Raw genomic sequence first — 17,983 nt, forward strand, 5'->3', positions numbered from 1 at the left:
CTTTGAAAACACAAGATGAAATGTTAAATATTAGTGCAGAAATCGCCATTTTATTTAGCATGCCAAATGACTGGTGTGTTTGGCTGTTGATCTAACTCAGATGGTTAAGTTTGGCTTCTGAACTTAATCTGAAATGTTTTTGCTGCAGGAGTTGAAGGGGCAGATGCAGGAGGCCATGACTCAGGAGGTGTCGGACATCTTCAGCGACACCACCACCCCCATCAAACTCCTGGCTGTGGCCGCCACTGCACCGCCAGACGCTCCAAACAGGGAAGGGGTAAGAGTTAAAACACACACACACACACACACAGACAAACACTCAGACACACACTCACTATCTTCTTCGTACACACTCACTCCGTCTTTCTGCATAATTCACACAGACACTGTTGAATTATATTAGTTCACATAGCAGTTTACACCTTTATTAGTGATGTATTATCTAACGTTTCTTTGTACTGGCAAACAGAATGTATTCTCACATTCTCACTGGCAGACTGGCGCATTGTCACACTTTCCCTCTGATCCAAAACGTCTTCCTTACTCAGGTGTTTGACGAGCGAGCTGCAAACTTCGAGAGCCATGCCAACCGTCTGGGTGCCACGGCTGAGAAGGCCGCAGCTGTGGGCACTGCCAATAAGACCACTGTGGAGGGCATCCAGGCTGCGGTGAAGTCTGCCAGGGACCTTACTCCTCAGGTGAGGAAGTGCTGTGCAGTGTGTAAACCTCACTCCCACGACACCTAGAGACGTGCTAGTGACAGGTGTTAGTTAGCAGCCATAGATTAGCCATAGATAGAAAAAGCATTTCTGCCAGCCATGTCTAGGCTTGTGAGTTTGAGTCTTGTACCGCACTGTCTATGCAAAGAAGGTAACTGAGGCTGTGTAGATGTGGAGCATGGTGGAGATGCTAATGTGATTCTATAATACTCTGTGTACTCTGAGGGGGAAGTTCAGGTTGAAACAGTTAGACCCACTCTAGTGCTGCATTAAAGATATCAATTGTATTTTAACAGTCTTATTGTGGGACGTGGGTAGCTACAACCCCATATTGCTAGAATCAAATATATTTAGCACCTTTTGCATACAACCATGGGAGGTCTGCATAGAATTTTGTGTTTGAATAGATGGGGAAATGCTATAGTGTTGGTGTTTGCAGGGTGTTGCTGAATTATATTATTATATTATATTACTCTATGAGTTATAGAGTAAGCATCCAGTTCTGTTTTCTGGTAATTCACGTTACATTGGATTTTCTTGGTCTATAGGTGGTGTCTGCTGCTCGAATTCTGCTGAAGAACCCAGGGAACCAGGCAGCACATGAACACTTTGAGACCATGAAGAACCAGTGGATCGACAATGTGGAAAAGATGACTGGTAGGGAAAACATTATTTCACACTCGGTTATATTGTGAGTGTATGTGTGTTTACCTTGTGTATATTATTAAAATGATCAACTTGCTGATCTAGTTTGTGTCTGTCCGTACGTATGTATATTGGTTATTATAAAAGCACAAGGGAGGTTAGGGAAGGGCTTGAATGAGATGGACAGGATTACTGACCTCTACTTGGCCTTTTCCCAGGTTTGGTTGATGAGGCCATTGACACCAAATCCCTGCTGGATGCTTCTGAGGAGGCCATCAGGAAGGACCTTGAGAAGTGCCAGGTTGCCATGGCCAATCACCAGCCTCAGATGCTCGTCGCCGGAGCGACAAGCATCGCCAGGCGCGCCAACCGGATCCTCCTGGTGGCCAAGCGGGAGGTGGAGAACTCTGAGGACCCCAAGTTCCGGGAGACGGTGAAGGCGGCCTCGGATGAACTCAGCCAGACCATTTCCCCCATGGTTATGAACGCCAAGGCCGTGGCTGCCAACATCCAGGATCAAGGTTTGGACTTTTCCAGCCACTGAGGCCAGTTTTGCTTGTGAAGTGTACCATTTATAGTTCCTGGCTACAAGGGTTTTTGGACTAAGAGAGAGAAAAATAGACCAGTAATTCTATACAGAACTCTGACATCATTTTGCCAAACCCAGTCTTTGCTTCCCAGTCTTTAAAATTCGGAAAGTGTTTTTCTCATAAAGTTAAGCCGAAAGTGTATTGAGGAGTGATGGGAACACATCTGTTAAATCAGAAAGGTCAATTAATTTAAAACACATCTTATATATTTATGAAGTCCTGAATAAATGCCCAAGATAAGTAAGCCATTCTTACTGAGTATTTCATGCTGGTTGGTTGCCGTGACGAGTCCCAAATGTTTGTGTTTTGACAGGCCTACAGAAAGGTTTCCTGGACTCCGGATACAAGATTCTGGGTGCCGTGGCCAAGGTGAGGGAGGCCTTCCAGCCACAGGAGCCTGACTTCCCCCCACCTCCCCCCGATCTAGATCAGCTCCACGTAAGTTCAAACAGTTCCACATGCACCTCACACGACATTCCTTAATCATGACCCAAACGACATGTAGTTACTTGTTGAAATTGAGTGGATCCACAGACAGCAGTAATGGTGTTTATTTTTCTCCAGTTTTGTTTGCACTGCCTCAAGTCACCTACTCGTACATGATAAAAGAATCCAAATTAATCCAAATCCAATTTTTTGTGTTTTTTTTAACAAATGTGTTTTAACTAGTAGCTGATTAAAAACTGTTGACACATTTCTCCAAAACCTTCCAAAAATATTTTAAGGAAGTATCTTATGGAGTGAAATGCGGGTATTAATAATTGTTTTGGCTGCTAAAATGAATCATTTTTAAGTATATGTTTTGGGCTTCTTGCCTCTATTCAGATAAGACAGTGAAAAGTGATTAGAAAGAAGAGATCGGGTGGGATTGAGAAATCACTGCAGGTCAGATTCAAACACCCCGTGTGCACTTGGACCCGAATGTGGTGTGGACATTGCAGCCGCTTGTGCCACAATGACCCCTGTCTATTCTATATTTCTCCTACAGATCAACGACGAGGCTGCCCCTCCCAAGCCCCCACTGCCCGAGGGTGAGGTGCCTCCCCCCAGACCCCCTCCCCCAGAGGAGAAGGAAGAGGAGTTCCCTGAGCAAAAGGCCGGCGAGATGGTGAGCGAGCCCATGATGTTGGCCGCCAGGCAACTCCACGACGAGGCCCGCAAGTGGTCCAGCAAGGTGAGTGGTCAAAAGTCACCCTAGAGTAAACTGGGACTCTTTATTATCTTTATTTTGCCACATCTTCAGAAGATGATCATCTTCTACTGTGGTCAAATAAATATAGTTTAAAATGAATAGTTTAAATGAATATAACTACATGGATAAAAGGACACTATATATTTTATAGAATTGTGAAATAAAAATTAATATATATATATATATAATATATTATTCAAAAAATAAAAATGTTCATATGTTTTCAGAAAAAATTAACTACAGTTATGAAACAACAGGAAACAAATACATAACCTGTCCCATTACTTGCAGGGCAACGACATCATTGGTGCAGCTAAGCGAATGGCCTTGCTGATGGCAGAGATGTCCCGTCTTGTGCGTGGTGGTAGTGGCAACAAGCGTGCTCTCATTCAGTGTGCCAAAGACATCGCCAAGGCCTCAGACGAGGTCACCAGGCTGGCCAAAGAAGTCGCTAAACAGTGCACAGACAAGCGAATCAGGACCAACTTACTTCAGGTGAGTAAATGGGGCCAATCGAAATACCTTATCAGAGACGGTTCATAAACTTAAGTGACCTGATTCTGTTTCACATATACCACAGAAGAACAGCATCATCTTTAACTTTTATTAGTAATAGAACAAACAATACAATTGTCGCTGTGTGCTGTGGAGTCCTTGTAGTTGGACAAAGCGTGTCTCTCTGTCATACAGTACTTTGACAATTTAACAGTACTAATTGATTTAGTAATGAGAATTAGCATTAAAAATAAAATGGATAGTTCAGAATCTTGATTATAATTGGCAGAGATGTGTTCAAAGCAATCGTAAAATGCTCAATCATACTCATGTAGTCACATTCCCTTATTATTACTGTGTTAATAAAAACTCCCCTTTGTGTCGTGCCTAACAACGCCCCTTAGCTGTTCCAAAATCACTGTAAACCGTGTTTTTTTTGGGGGACTACTGCTTTAATCTGGAATATGCTTCAGAATCACACTCTTGCATGCCTTCTGAGCTGCCTTCTGAGTTAACAGCTGTGTCTATCCACAGGTGTGCGAGCGTATCCCCACCATCAGTACTCAGCTGAAGATCCTCTCCACCGTCAAGGCCACCATGTTGGGTCGCACTAACATCAGTGAGGAGGAATCCGAGCAGGTGGGTGTTCTATTTATCTCAGTTTGACCCTTTGTACCCTCACTCCAAGATGCTCCCACAGTAAAAATACTCAATCGCAGTGCTGTAAAAATTCTGGTTTAGGAAGTATAAATTATTTTGTTTTGCTTTGCTATGTTTAACTGTAGTGTTTGATAGTACGTGGTTTTGCAACAAACAAGTGGTGTAACATAGGCTATATCAGCTGCCTCAAAACATGAGTTATTAAAGCAAAAACATTTTAGGATATTGGGTCTAGTTTTTCCAGTTAACGATCCGCATATAGGCGCCCGACATTGACATGCACATCAGCACTGACATTTTTAGCTGACAAGGATTCGATAAACAATGATTTTATTGAGCACCGCTGACAAAAATAGAACTGAATCGTAATCGTTATGGTGGTGGGGTTGAAGTTTAACGCTGGTGTGCAGAGTTGTATTGGAAAAAAAAAGTTAATCTAATGTAATTGAACGTTGGAAGCGGAGTGTGCTGCACTCATGTCAGCACCTATGTGTGGAGAATTATGGGGCTAATGTTTGGAAAGGGCCCAAAAAAAAAATCTAATCTCTGAATGAGCTCCTCTTTCTCTTCCTACAACAGGCTACAGAAATGTTGGTGCACAACGCCCAGAATCTGATGCAGTCAGTGAAGGAGACTGTAAGGGAGGCCGAGGCTGCCTCCATCAAGATTCGGACAGACGCTGGATTTACTCTCCACTGGGTCAGGAAGACTCCCTGGTACCAGTAGAAGCCCGGCCAACACCACATCCTCCTCAGTCCCAAGTCCAGTATCTCTCAGTGAGAGAGCTGCCCCCAGTTTAACACACAGCTTTGACAGTCCTCAAGTGTGGACAGTTATAGCCGGGTCATGACGTTCACTGAAAACATTGCTTTCACTTTTTTTTGTATGGGTGTCATTTGTTAACAATTGTTCCTTTTTCCCCACTGGTAACTTTTTTCAAGAGCTGTCTTAGTGGAATGTAAGATAAGGGACAATTCAATGCAACTGGGTAATTCATTTTGTATTATGTGAAAATACTATGTTGTTGAATTTTGTTGAGAAGAATCCTGGGTATATATTTTGAGTGGAGGTTTGATTTTGGTATTACATAGAGATAGTTATTTTCTGTCTCAGAGGTTATTTTCAGTGAGGGGTTGAAACTTTAGGATCTTTTCAATGTTAAGAATTTTTTTGGAGACATTTGTTTTATATCTTTATACTGGTTATGACATTTTTTGTGTACTGAAGAAAACCTTTCACCCTTTTGCCTGAACAACCATTTAAACTCAGAGTGTTTGCGAAACAATATAGCCTATATATTTAGTTTGACACAAAATATATTACACCATGAACTACCACCATATACAAAAACAAACACTGCTCTCACATTCACGATACATTATGATGGTAAATAGGGAATGATCTCTAACTGTGTGCTCTTGCTGTTCTATGTATTTTCTTAGCAGTAGGCCTATATGACATTTTCAGGAATTACCAAAGATTTATTCGTTTTTCACTTTTTTTTGTTCAAACTATTTCTGTGTGTATTTGATAAATGTGCAAAGGGCTAAATTCTTGAAACTAATGAAAATTAATTGTTAATACAATAGGCTATTAGTATTACAACCTCAGAATGTCTCTCAAAATTCCTGTGATACTCAGAATGAAATGTGCAGTAACATAAGGTCAATTCTTTAAACAGGTGCTTAGTCTTTTTTTTAAGCTGAAACAAATATGTATTCATTTGTTTTTCTCAGAACAAGTAGCGACTAAGTGTCTCTTTACAGAGACTTTGCTAGACGAAGTCTAGCTTCTACCATCATAAAAAGTTGTCTAGAAAAAATACACTAAGGTTCCTTATAATGTGCGTGCATATTTATAAGACAGGATCAGGCTTGATTCCCATGAGACTGTTTTACGTTAAAGTAGTTTGAATGTAAATATCACAATCTTTGTAGAATCCCTCAAAACCATCTAATGTGCCTTGGAATAAATATTAAGGACTTTTATCACCAAATGTTGTCTTTGGTCAATTCATTTACCTCATCAGTCTGCATGAAATAGCAGAGGCTACCATTTCACCAAGTGCGATGATTCTTGAAATGTCATTAAGTTCTCCTGAACCTTGAAATAAAGCAATTGAGTTAGATCAACAAAACACATTTTCTCAATCGAAACCAAAAAAGGTTTTATTTGATTTTTAAATGTGCAAATTTCACATTTAATTCAGGCGATATCCTGAGACTACCTTTCTTGCATTAACGTTACGTCGATAACCCTCGGAAAATTAAAGTGGATGAATCAAGTTTAGCGGGCAAACAACACTGCTTCTCAGTATGGCTGCCGCCGGCGAACCTCAAGCAAATAAAACCAGAGAAACGCTAAGGTAACAAAATGTATCTGGGACCTAGACATGGCACCTGGAATGTGTCTTCGTTACGTGAAGGAACTGCTTGCAAGTGAAAGATAGCTGTAGCCTACGTTACCTAAAATTAGCTTTAACAGCGTTATGCAAGATGCTAAACATTGTGCTGGATTAGTAGAGCATTTAGTTGACATTAGTCAGTATTAACTAATCTAATGTTGCAAATAAGGGTATGTATTTGATGAAAGGCCAAATGTGCAACAGTGTGACGATAAGTCGATATGAGCCCTATGATGCTCGAGCTAGCTAGCTCTTGACGGCTGGCTAACGTTAATGTTATGACAGGGATGCTCAATGAATACATGCTTTAGATTAGCGCCTCCGTATGCTATATTGTTAGTAATATTGGCAGCTGTAGTATCGTTGACGTTAGCTGTTAAGGTGACAATTGACGTTAATGAAAGTTGAGGATGCCGAGGTTGGTTCATCTTATTAGACGCAATGGGCCCTTTGCGAAAGACTAGCCTGCAGCAAAAGCACGAGGTAAGTTCTCTTGAATTGAAATGATGTTGGTTGAGAGCTTGGTCAATGTCAACTGCACGGAATGACTCTTGACAGTGATTAGTTGGCTGCAATGCACAACGCAGTGAGTGCATAGCACATACGATACGATTGTCACGTGTTTTTGGCTGTCAAAATGAGCTTTGTGTAGGTCGGGAATACCTTTTCAGTTAGATGGATAGTCGCCACTTCAGAACCCAGCAAACGGCAGATTCCTGCGCCACGGTGAACAACATTACCATAATCATTGCGATCAACCACGCATTTTGAAGGCAAATATGATTTTCCATCAAGACCCAAAATAGACGATGCATTTTCAACCAACCAGATTCTTGGAGAAAAGCACATGTGCCTCCCACTTCTGGATGTAACCAATCAGTTTAGCAAACAGTTGTTGGGTTCCGGTTTCAACAAAATTAGACAACTAAAACGCATGCTGTCCCTCCTGGATGTTGATAAGAGATTTTAAAAGCCGTGAACGCTTGAAGCCACAGTTTGTCAACAGGTTGCACTTAGAGAGCTCCGGTATCAACAGCCATGCCAGCTTCCAGGTAAGCACATATTTGATGAATGCGAGAAACCTTACATTTGTAATGGCGGAAAACGCGCTCAAATGTAATTTGTCACATGCGTGCATCTGTAATGCTCTTGAAGGAGCCTATATACATACAATAGAATTACATAATCAGCTGTTCATGTGTCAGAGGTAGGACATGGCTAATCTCGCAGAATTCTAATAGTACTGTCTTGTGTTATCAATGTGCTCTAATTATTTGGTTCAGACACGAGGACAACTCATTTCTGTAAGTTGTTTTGGACCTGGTGGTGGTTTTGGGCTTTGCAGTGGGTTGCATCCCTGTGTTTGCTCTTCATGCCTCAGTGGCTGTGGAATGACCATGTGCATACAGTAGTCCCATATGGCTTCAGGGTGTAACACACATTGATTTCTCACACAAAATATTGATAGGAGGCTGCTGCACACACATGACATGAGTGAAAATTGTTGACATAGGGGTTTTTGTGTGTGCATGTCTGATTTGGTGTTTCAGTTCCTCTACTTTGTTTTTTTGTTTTTGTTTAACCAGACATCCTCTTATAAAATCCATGGAACAGAGACTAGATCCCTTCTGAAATATGCTGATGTGTGACACGATAGAGGGGGGTGGGATCACACAGACCTGTCCGTTTTGATTGCATGAGATGCCAGTCTAATGAATCAGTGTAGGCTATTTGAATAATGTGTGTTTCCACAGATGTGTATTTGTGTGTGTGTGTGTGTGTGTGTGTGTGTTGCATGTGACTGTGTGGAAACTGTGTGTCCACTGACGCTAGCGTCCTGTGTGCTGGGCTTGTCTGCCATTCTTGTGAGCACATGGAGCAGCACTGAGCACATGGGCACAGTCTTAGTTTGTTAAATCATGACTTGATGAGTTTGACTTATGCCCTCTTAAGAAAGTTCACTTGTTATGAAGTACAGTGTTGAGCGTTCAGCTTTTCATGTACCGGTACTAAACAACTTTATAATGTGTTTTGGAAGATTTGTCTGTTTACTAGTACTACTGTTCTTGTGTGTACATGTGTGTGTGTTTGGTTGTGAGTGCTCTAAGTGAAGAGAAATGCTATGAAATAGGATATCCCAGCTAACACTGTGTACTCGCTGTCACACTCACAGCCAAAATGCCCTGTTTGGGATGGGAAACCCTCTGCTGGACATTTCTGCGGTGGTGGACAAGGACTTCTTGGACAAGTAAGTTTAATCACCCGGCCAGAACTCTGTGAAGGTCCATGAATGGGTAAATTCACAGCACATGCAGATTAAATAGAAGTTGGGGTGCCTACTTAGACCTTCTCAAGTTAGTAACATATCTGTCGTCCATCAAGACGAGATGTATGCTTGTAACTTAAGACCAGCAGATGCAGGATCCTAGATCAGCCCACTGGGAAATGAAGGACTAGCCTACAGGATGATCTTGTGTTTCTGACAGGTACGGACTGAAGCCCAATGACCAGATCCTGGCAGAGGACAAACACAAAGAATTGTGAGTAAAGTGTTAACAAACCACTTATCAACTCCCCATTTCCCTCACTCAAAATGACAAAAAATCATTCCTTTTCACCCAACTCTTTTAATGCAATCTATTGAGTTTTATGCACCAATTTCCACCGAAGACATAGCAGTCAGATGTAATTCTTCACTCAATAGTTATGCTCTTCTTTATTGTCTTCAGCCAGTAACTTGAGGTTCAGGCAGTTCAGTTCATTAGAACTGAATGTGCACATCAGAGCCAGTTTTTAAATAGCCTTACTTTCATGAACCAGATCCGTGTAGCTTTAAGAATGAGCTATACTGTGTATGAATCAGTGTACATTGCTTCTTGTGTGCCCACGTGGTCCAGTCGAAGTAGTAGCCAGAAATAGCCGGCGTCCCCCCTGATGTCAGTAAGTGACACCCCTGTAAGGAGGCAGCTGTCGCTTGCGGCTCACGCGTGACACACCCACATCTCAGCCATACCACATCTGTTGCCGAGAGGCTCCGATCTCCCGTCTCTGCCCAAGGCCTCTGGCTCGAGCTGCTTTCTCCTCTCTCGGGTATAGACCCTTTCAAGAGAGTTCCATTATCAGCATCATAATTGGCCCCACAAGACTTCCTTTTTAACATTCCATATGTTATCTTAATGCAGAGGAAGTAGATTGGGGCCCAAGTAGAATGTTCAAGCATTGTTTTTGTTTACCTTGTTGAAAGGGTCCATATCATTCAAAGCTGCTGCTGAGCTCCATGGGACTCTGCTACTTCACTTCAGCCTCAAGGCTGTATTGCAGTGGGATGAATTTATTTATTTATTTATTTTCGCCTTATCATACCGTCCTCCTCATATACCATTTCACTGGTTTCCCTAGACATGTTTTAAGCCCTAGACCTAGTCCTAGACTAAAAGGGCTTTCTCCATGGGGATCTTCATTGAAGTTCTCTTTTAGTTCTAAGACTAGGATTTGATGCATGTTTCTGAAACCGGCCCATTATGTACTGGTGAGCGCTTATACTGATGATAATGTCCCGTTACTAGCTTCATGGTCTGAGCGTGCCAGCAGCTACATGCTAGGCTCATGGTGTACTGGCAGAGATACACACAGAAAACAAATGTGAAAACCTGGCTAGAATCGCCAAATCTAATTATGAGATAAAGAACGTCAAAGTAGTCATAGCATAAAATGCATTGCTATAAATGATAGATTATGTACGGAAGTTGCAAGGTGCAGTGCTCAAAATTCCATTTCTAACATGATTCATAATAATTTAAAGTTCATGTGCTTGGGATTTCAGCAGGATATATAGGGAATAGGGAATCCCTTATCATGTACAACATTTGTCACATTTGTCACATTGCTCCTCCGGGTCCCCTGCCTGGCCCTGGCTGTGTAAATGGGAAGCGAACACACAGGCTTGAGCTGAGCCCATAAGCAATCCTAGCAAGTCAGTACAGTGCTTCATCATCACGGCAGGTCGAGATGTATTTGTTTTGCAGCTATCTCTATGAAGCCTCTGCACGTCCCATTTTAGTACATGTGCCTTTGCCAGCAGTTCCTCTAAGACATTTGTTCATTGCTTTTTCTGAAATTAATTAATGTAAAAACTAATAAGAGGGAACCGTAGCGCAGTAGCCTTGGCAACGGGGACCCAGGTTTGAGACTGACCTGAGGTCATTTCCTGTACACACTCCCCATCTTTCTCTCCTTCATCTCATCATCCTTGTTGTCTCTTCACTTGTCCTACCTAATAAAGGCAAAAAAAAAAACTGGAATAGAAAATAAATAGAAAACTATTAAGAGCCAAGCAAGGTTTTGTTAGCGTGGTTTAATTTCTGATTAAGTGCTCATTCTGCGTGTGTGTGTTTGTGTGTGTGTGTTGAGCTCCAGTTCTTGGCAGTTGACTCCGGTTTTTGGGTCTCCACAGGCACATCTGTGTAAATATAGCCCCTGGTGAGTGTTCAACAGGCCACACTCCCACCCTGATAGATAATCTCCCATCAGACGCTCCCTGTCATCCACACAGAGTCGTAAAACATGCACACACACACATTCAAACACTCGCACTCCCTGCCATGAGTATCAGTCTCCTCTTGGTGTCTGAGTTTCCTCCCGAAATCTGTAATTTTTTTCGGCAGGTTGGGTTTTGGGCGTTGTTTTGCTTTATGTAATTTTTCTTTGACAGCTGGCTGTCTTTTGAAGCATAATTGTTATCTGGGCACCTACAGTAAGTGGCCTGAAGTGGAGTGGAATGTCAAACATGTCTGCTCTGCGCACATGGGCCTGGCCACCATTATAAAATTAGCTGTGTGTGTGTGTGAACTAGGCTGCAGTTGTGGCATGCTACGATGTGCACAGCAAGGCGTCTCCAGTCATGTGTTTTAATGTAGCTAGTGATCCTGCTGCCTTGGAGGGTTTCGTAACCGACCGCTTATTCCCATGGCTGCATGTGGCAAACAGAGCCCCTCATTTCCTGTTTTGAGACTCGCTATCCTTGAGATAGACATGCAGAGACAAGAAGAGCTCTGTTATATGGAAGAAAGACTTTGCTTCTCCCTATTCAATGCCAGGTCCACTATTCAACCATTTATTGTCTCCTCACAATGTTACTGTCAATGCCAAAGCTGCCTAAAAAAAGGGAATTTGTGATGTTTTCAAAGCTCAACATGGTGTTATTCTACTAAATAGGCCCTCTTGTTTGAGACTCAGAAGAGCGGTATTTGGCAAGTGGGAATAGTGGAGTGGGATCATCACTTATCACTGTTTGAAAGGGAGTACTCGACTCAGTAAAACTCCTTAAGAAACAGCCTTCGCCTCCCCTCTTGATTTGCAGTAACAATCTCTGGATTTACTCAACCTAATCTGTGTGCATATTCAACCGCGCCCAGTGTAAACATTGTTACCACGGCGAAGCTGCATTTAGCTCTGTTTGTAATAAAAAGGGGATGAAACAACTCTTAACGGAGACCAGGAAGTGTAACAAAAAAAAGAGTTCCAAAGCCTGGACTGCCCCCTGCAGAGTTGCCCTGCAGGTACAGTAGTTCTGTTGTGAACTTGTTTCAATGCACTCAGTTGTGGTAATCAGACTAGTGCTCCTGGAGTTGGAAGCTGCAGAGTTGCTCCACTAACCACACCAAAGTCATTAAGTCTGGTGATTAAGATTTTTTTGGTGGAGGGGAGTAGACTATCTGATTAAGGACTTTGAGACGGGCATAGATAGCCTGGTGTTCTAGCCAAGGCCCACAAGTGGAAATCAGACACAAAATCATTGTGTGTGTGTGTGTGTGTGTGTGTGTGTGTGTGTGTGTGTGTGTGTGTGTGTGTGTGTGTGTGTGTGTGTTGTGTGTGTTGTGTGTGTTGTGTGTGTTGTGTGTGTGTGTGTGTGTGTGTGTGTGTGTGTGTGTGTGTGTGTGTGTGTGTGTGTGTGTGTGTGTGTGTGTGTGTGTGTGTGTGTGTGTGTGTGTGTGTGTGTGTGTGTGTGTGCGCTGCTGTTTTGGGTGCTTTGAAAACCATGAGTGTTTTGCATTGTTGCATGGGGACCCAGAGGTGGCAGTGCGCTCCCAAAAGTGCTCCATCAGCACAGTGGTCCTCCAGGCACTGACGAGCAGAGGACAAAGCACCACTGTTATCTGGCCCTGCACAGACTGTGTGTGTGTGTCTGTGTCCATCCCATGCAACAGTTCAGAGATGGGATTAGCATTGAGCTTGGGTGCCTAATAACCATTTATCTCTCTCTGTCTCTGTCTCTGTCTGTGTCTCTCTCTCTCTCGCTCTTTCTCTCTGTCTCTCTTTCTTTCTCTCTGTCTCTCTCTCTCTGTCTCTCTTATGTTTGCATATGTACATACACACATGCAAACATGCTGACTAACACACCACTCTTTGTTCCTCATCCATTGGCAACTAATTATAGTCTATAATTCAGTCATCAGTCATGTGGAACAATTGCATTGTCACAGTCAATAGAATTCCATGTTTTGACCCAGTTAAACATGCCAGCACGTTCATGCCATAAATGACCAGTTTGAATATTACGGTTTGAATGGAGTGCAAGACGACCGCACTTTGCTGTCTTTTCTTCGCTTTTCCCTGAACTGTATGTGTGGAAAAACGCCAGTGTGGCTGTCAAAGTAATGATTTCAGATGCGATTCAGACTCAAGAGTATTGATTCTCCAGGCCTGTGTAATTTGGGCCCAAATGGAGTAGACAGTCTTTTACTACTGTTTTCTGTTTACTGTCAGGAGTCTTGTTGAAAGCTGTAAATGCTTTTTAACTTAAAAAAAGACACAAAGTGCTTTTATGTTGCTCATAGAAGCCCACAAGTGTTTTGATTTGCTCATTAAGCAATTAGGAAAACCTATAAAAATTAACAATATTAGAGGAGGAATCTATTAAAATGATAATGAAATAGACAGAGGGTGTTCAGAGTTGTTTTGGCAGTGCAACAGGACAGAATGACTATCCTAGTAAAAAAAGCAGGTGTTCATTACTTCAAAATGGACGTCTTGTGCTTGCCAGTCTAGTGTCTGCTTAAGGTCATCTCAGGCTAATGCTATTTTTCACAGCAAGTGAGGAGGGCCCACTTCAATTACCTCCTACGAACAATGTCAGCGTGACTGAGGTTATTTCGTTTTCTCTCAAACCTTATTAGCAAGCTCTAGTCTGATAAACCAGTCATACACACCACTACTTTGCTTCAGCCCAAAGCCCACAACCCCCCACCCTACCCACACACCCTCTCACCCTCTCTCTTTCTCTCTCTCTTCTCTCCCTCCCTTGCTCCCTCTCTCCCTCCCTCTGCGACTTGTTCAAAAGCGTGAATATCACTCTCAAACACTTGAGTCAGGAGGTCTGTGGGCCAGAATTCAATTATCCCCTGGTTGAACACACTAATCCCGTTGTACAGCGAACTGTAAGCGATACGGTGCCACAGACTCCACCTCGACTCAGCCCTGGCACACACTCAGTAATTATGGCTTCCAGTGACCTGTTAAGCCCTATAGATAAACACACATATAGACATACACATATACATATAGACACACACACACACACACACATACACTTGCACACATACACATACATGCACACACACACACACATCCACACATACACATACATGCACACATACATACATACACACACATACACATACATACACACACACATATACATACTCATGCATGCGTACACACACGCAGACACACATATATATATATATATATATATATATATATATATATATATATATATATATATATATATATATATATATATATATATTTTAGATTTACTCACACACACATGCACACAACACACCCTGCCTTGGTCGAGCTAACCCTGTGGATCACGGGGCTGTGTGTTAAGAGCAGGGTCTTGTAGAGGTCAAACCACAGTGCTTTCTCCTTTCAGTGTCTGGACTCTTCACTCCCTCATGCTCATGACAAGTCATGATAGAGTTTGTATGGTCATGCAGTTCACTCTAATTTTCATCAGCTATTTCCAATGCAAATTCTTGCAACCCCAGTGAAACCTTCAACACAACGAGAAATCTGGCTAATTTTAACACGGAGCTCAGTTGATCATGTTCACGGAATACGTGGAAAAAATCGTTATGGCCAGCGGCTAAAGCAGCCAAAGTATAAATAAATAAATGCAGAAATAATTAGATATGTAGGATACAAATAAATAAATATCAATAAATAGAGCATACCAAAGCGAGACACGAAATCCAGTCACAGAGAAGTACAATGAAGATGCAGAGTTTAATTTGGCTGTTCAGGACACACACAAAGCATAGTGCACTCCAGAAGAGTTTAATTACACAACAGATCGTAGCAAAGAATAGATAATCATATAGTGACAGTCAGACGACATCCAGTGTACTCCAATCAATTAAATGACAAAAAACAAGCAATAAGAAGTGATATCAACCCAGGCGTCTTACATTATCCATATTTGGGGAAAATGGTACAGATATCATACAGGGTCATGAAGTAGGAGCATACCTTTAGTGTCAAAGTGACCTAGTGAGAAATGTAAAGCATTAAACCACATATTAGAATATTGGACATAATGTAGAACATTAAACCACATACAGTATTAATGATCTATTCCACTTTCTCTCAAAAGGAACAAAATAGTGTCTTGTTGTTGAGGTGTTGCTTTCCCCATTGGCCGTATTCTGTGTGTGTACATTGATATTATATCAACCAGGCAGTGTCAGTTGTCTGGTAACCCAGTTGGTCTGTGTGTGTGTGTGTGTGCGCCCTCACCACAAGAAGCAGAACGGGTAAGGTCCGGATGCTAATGCTAACCACACTTTTGTGGATGTTGTCATGGTGACTCAGGGTTTTTACCAGCCTTTGTGGGTGTGACTGTAGAGAAACTTGCATTTAAGTTCCAACTAACCCAAGGACATTAATCCAGATCTCTGTGGGAAATAGCTTTCAGGAGGTGAAATGATAAGTGCCACACACATGCTACCAGAGGACATATTGTTTGAGAGCTTTGGTCTGCCCACACAGCGTGTGCACTAGCGTTCTGACTGGTTGGTCCGTCCATCCAACACAGAACTCACTTCAGCCCACATTGCCTCATAATTCTTGTAGAACATTGAATAAAGCCCAGAACATGACACGGAACACCATAGTTTGTGGGGTTTTATTCCCACCCCCCCCCCCACCTTGACAGGCTACCAGTTAAAAAGAATAGAGCAGAGACCTGGTTAAAAAGTGAGCAACACCGCCCCCCTCTGGTTCCTGTCACGAATGGCATCCTCCTCGTCGCCTCGATCGCTTTCACTCTGCAGGTGGCAGCAGAGTTTCACGGTGCAACAGAACTCTCTCTCGCCCTGCCTCCCCGTGCTGCTCGGATGGAAGAGGCTGTGATGGAAGACGGGGCGAGATGAGGCGGGATCCTGCGCGGGCTCCACCATTCCATCGTCCTCCACCTCTCGGCTTGCTAAATGCGCGCCGTCAGATGGAAACTGCCGGAGAATTGCGTAACCTGTCGGGTCACATTTCCAGCTCAGCCAGAGCCCACGAGGAATACACCCATCCCCCCCCCCCCCCCCTTACACACACACACACACACACACACACACACACACACACACACACACTCCCCCCTTCGCTGCAGAACAGTGGGGATTGGACTGAACCCTGTGCTTATTGTACACAGATACACATATTCCACGCTGACCTGTATTACATAACTGTACAGGCTTTAGGGGATTTGCTGTGGTGTGTGTGTGTGTGTGTGTGTGTGTGTGAGAGAGAGAGAGAGAGATCCAGGCACACCATGCACACACACTGGTCCTCAGCTCGGTCTGTCTGTGTTTGTGTGTGTGTATCTGTGTCCGCTTGTGTCTGTGCATCTGCATTTTTCCCCCCGCAGTTTGCCAGGCATTGAACTGACCTCCTCCCCCCCTGTTGGTGTAATCTAGCGTACTATCTCTCGCTCTGCCTTTCCCTTTCGCTATTTCTCGCTCTCCACACGCATTTAGCTCATTTTTCTGGCTAATGTAGTGGAGAGGCTCTCTGTCTGCTAACTGATGGAGTAACAACCCCCCCCCCCCCCCACACCACCACCACCATCACTAACACACACACACACACATAGACAGGCATACCCCCCCCCCCCCCCCCCCATTACGCTGTGTGACCTGCTACCATATGAATAATTTACCCAGCCTGTGTTTCTGTGAGCCCATTAGCATTTCGAACAGGAGAGCGCCAACGGAGAAGTGACAGCTCTAACCAGAGAGGCGAACCAGAGCCTGTAAAACGCACATCACACAACACATCTCTTCCCCGTGCCCATACACACACACACACACACACACACACACACACACACAGTCACACACATACACACAGACACACACACTCAAATGCATGGATGTTGTACCATCACCCATCATCACGCTACAGGAGGTGGGATCAATAGAGGAGCGTGAATCTCAGTGTGTGTGTGTGTGTGTGTGTTTGTTTGTTTGCCTGTATGTGTGTGTGTGTGTGTGCATAGAGAAAGAGAGAGACCCCTGCTGTTATGTGGAGAGCCTGGTGAGCTTGCTGTGAGGGAAAACAACAAAGGCTCCTCTGACGGAGAGAAGCACTCTGCAGTCTACTGCTCGCGGCGCTGTGTGTGTGTGTGTGTTTGTGATACTTCAGGCTCTGTAAACACTCCTGACTCCTATAATTTCCCTCCCCACCCTCCCACCATTCTCTGTCTTGCAAAATATGAGAACTGAACTGGTGTGTTGGCCAAAGAAGTCCCAGGTGGTGCCGATTGTTTTCAAAAGTGAGCGAGAGTGGGGATGGAGTCGGTGTTTTTCAATCATGTGTTTTATGTCTGTCTGTGTGTGTGTGTGTGTGCGCGCGTGCTTGTTTGTGTTTGTGTGTGTGTGTGTGTGTGTGTGTGTTTGTGAATGAGCCTGTGTGTTTCTTTTTCTTTTTGTTTTCTATGGAGGTGTGTGTGCAGGCATGTCCCAATGCAACAGGACACCTAAAAGTGTTCCTTCATGTCTGACATGCATTTCTCAATACGTTGCATGTATTGACATCCACCATAGCAGTCTTTCTCTCCTCCCCCTTGCTGACGCTCATGTCATAATACGCCCAGGCCAAACTCCCTTTTGAGTTCCTGCTGCTTCTTCTCCTCCAGTCTGTTTTGGTCAATATTGCCACTCGAGGTCAAAGTTTATCCCCAAGGCTACCATCTCACTGGTCACTCCATTGACCTCTCCTCTGG

At 43.3% G+C, this 17,983-nt stretch overlaps 2 protein-coding genes across 2 annotated transcripts in view; both read left to right on the forward strand.

Moving 5' to 3' along the window:
• The window catches only part of vclb (vinculin b), a 35,629-nt gene extending 29,332 nt beyond the window's left edge, over window positions 1-6,297 (forward strand). Inside the window, exons 13-21 of the mRNA XM_076298081.1 lie at window positions 149-277; window positions 549-698; window positions 1,268-1,376; window positions 1,583-1,885; window positions 2,268-2,392; window positions 2,943-3,128; window positions 3,438-3,641; window positions 4,176-4,280; window positions 4,881-6,297. Coding sequence (XP_076154196.1) covers window positions 149-277; window positions 549-698; window positions 1,268-1,376; window positions 1,583-1,885; window positions 2,268-2,392; window positions 2,943-3,128; window positions 3,438-3,641; window positions 4,176-4,280; window positions 4,881-5,027 — 1,458 coding nt within the window. The 3' untranslated portion in view covers window positions 5,028-6,297. The remainder of the gene's footprint in view (window positions 1-148; window positions 278-548; window positions 699-1,267; window positions 1,377-1,582; window positions 1,886-2,267; window positions 2,393-2,942; window positions 3,129-3,437; window positions 3,642-4,175; window positions 4,281-4,880) is intronic.
• Window positions 6,298-7,617: 1,320 nt separating this feature from the next.
• Window positions 7,618-17,983, forward strand: part of adkb (adenosine kinase b) — a gene marked incomplete in the record, with an annotated part of 122,434 nt that continues 112,068 nt past the window's right edge. Inside the window, 3 exon segments of the mRNA XM_076298082.1 lie at window positions 7,618-7,757; window positions 8,879-8,953; window positions 9,192-9,245. Coding sequence (XP_076154197.1) covers window positions 7,744-7,757; window positions 8,879-8,953; window positions 9,192-9,245 — 143 coding nt within the window.

The sequence above is a fragment of the Alosa pseudoharengus genome, unplaced genomic scaffold (assembly GCF_046254945.1).
Source record: "Alosa pseudoharengus isolate Yale_2024_CS ecotype anadromous, Long Island Sound unplaced genomic scaffold, YU_APseudo_1.1 YU_APseudo_1.1_scf_21, whole genome shotgun sequence".
Lineage (NCBI taxonomy): Eukaryota > Metazoa > Chordata > Actinopteri > Clupeiformes > Clupeidae > Alosa > Alosa pseudoharengus.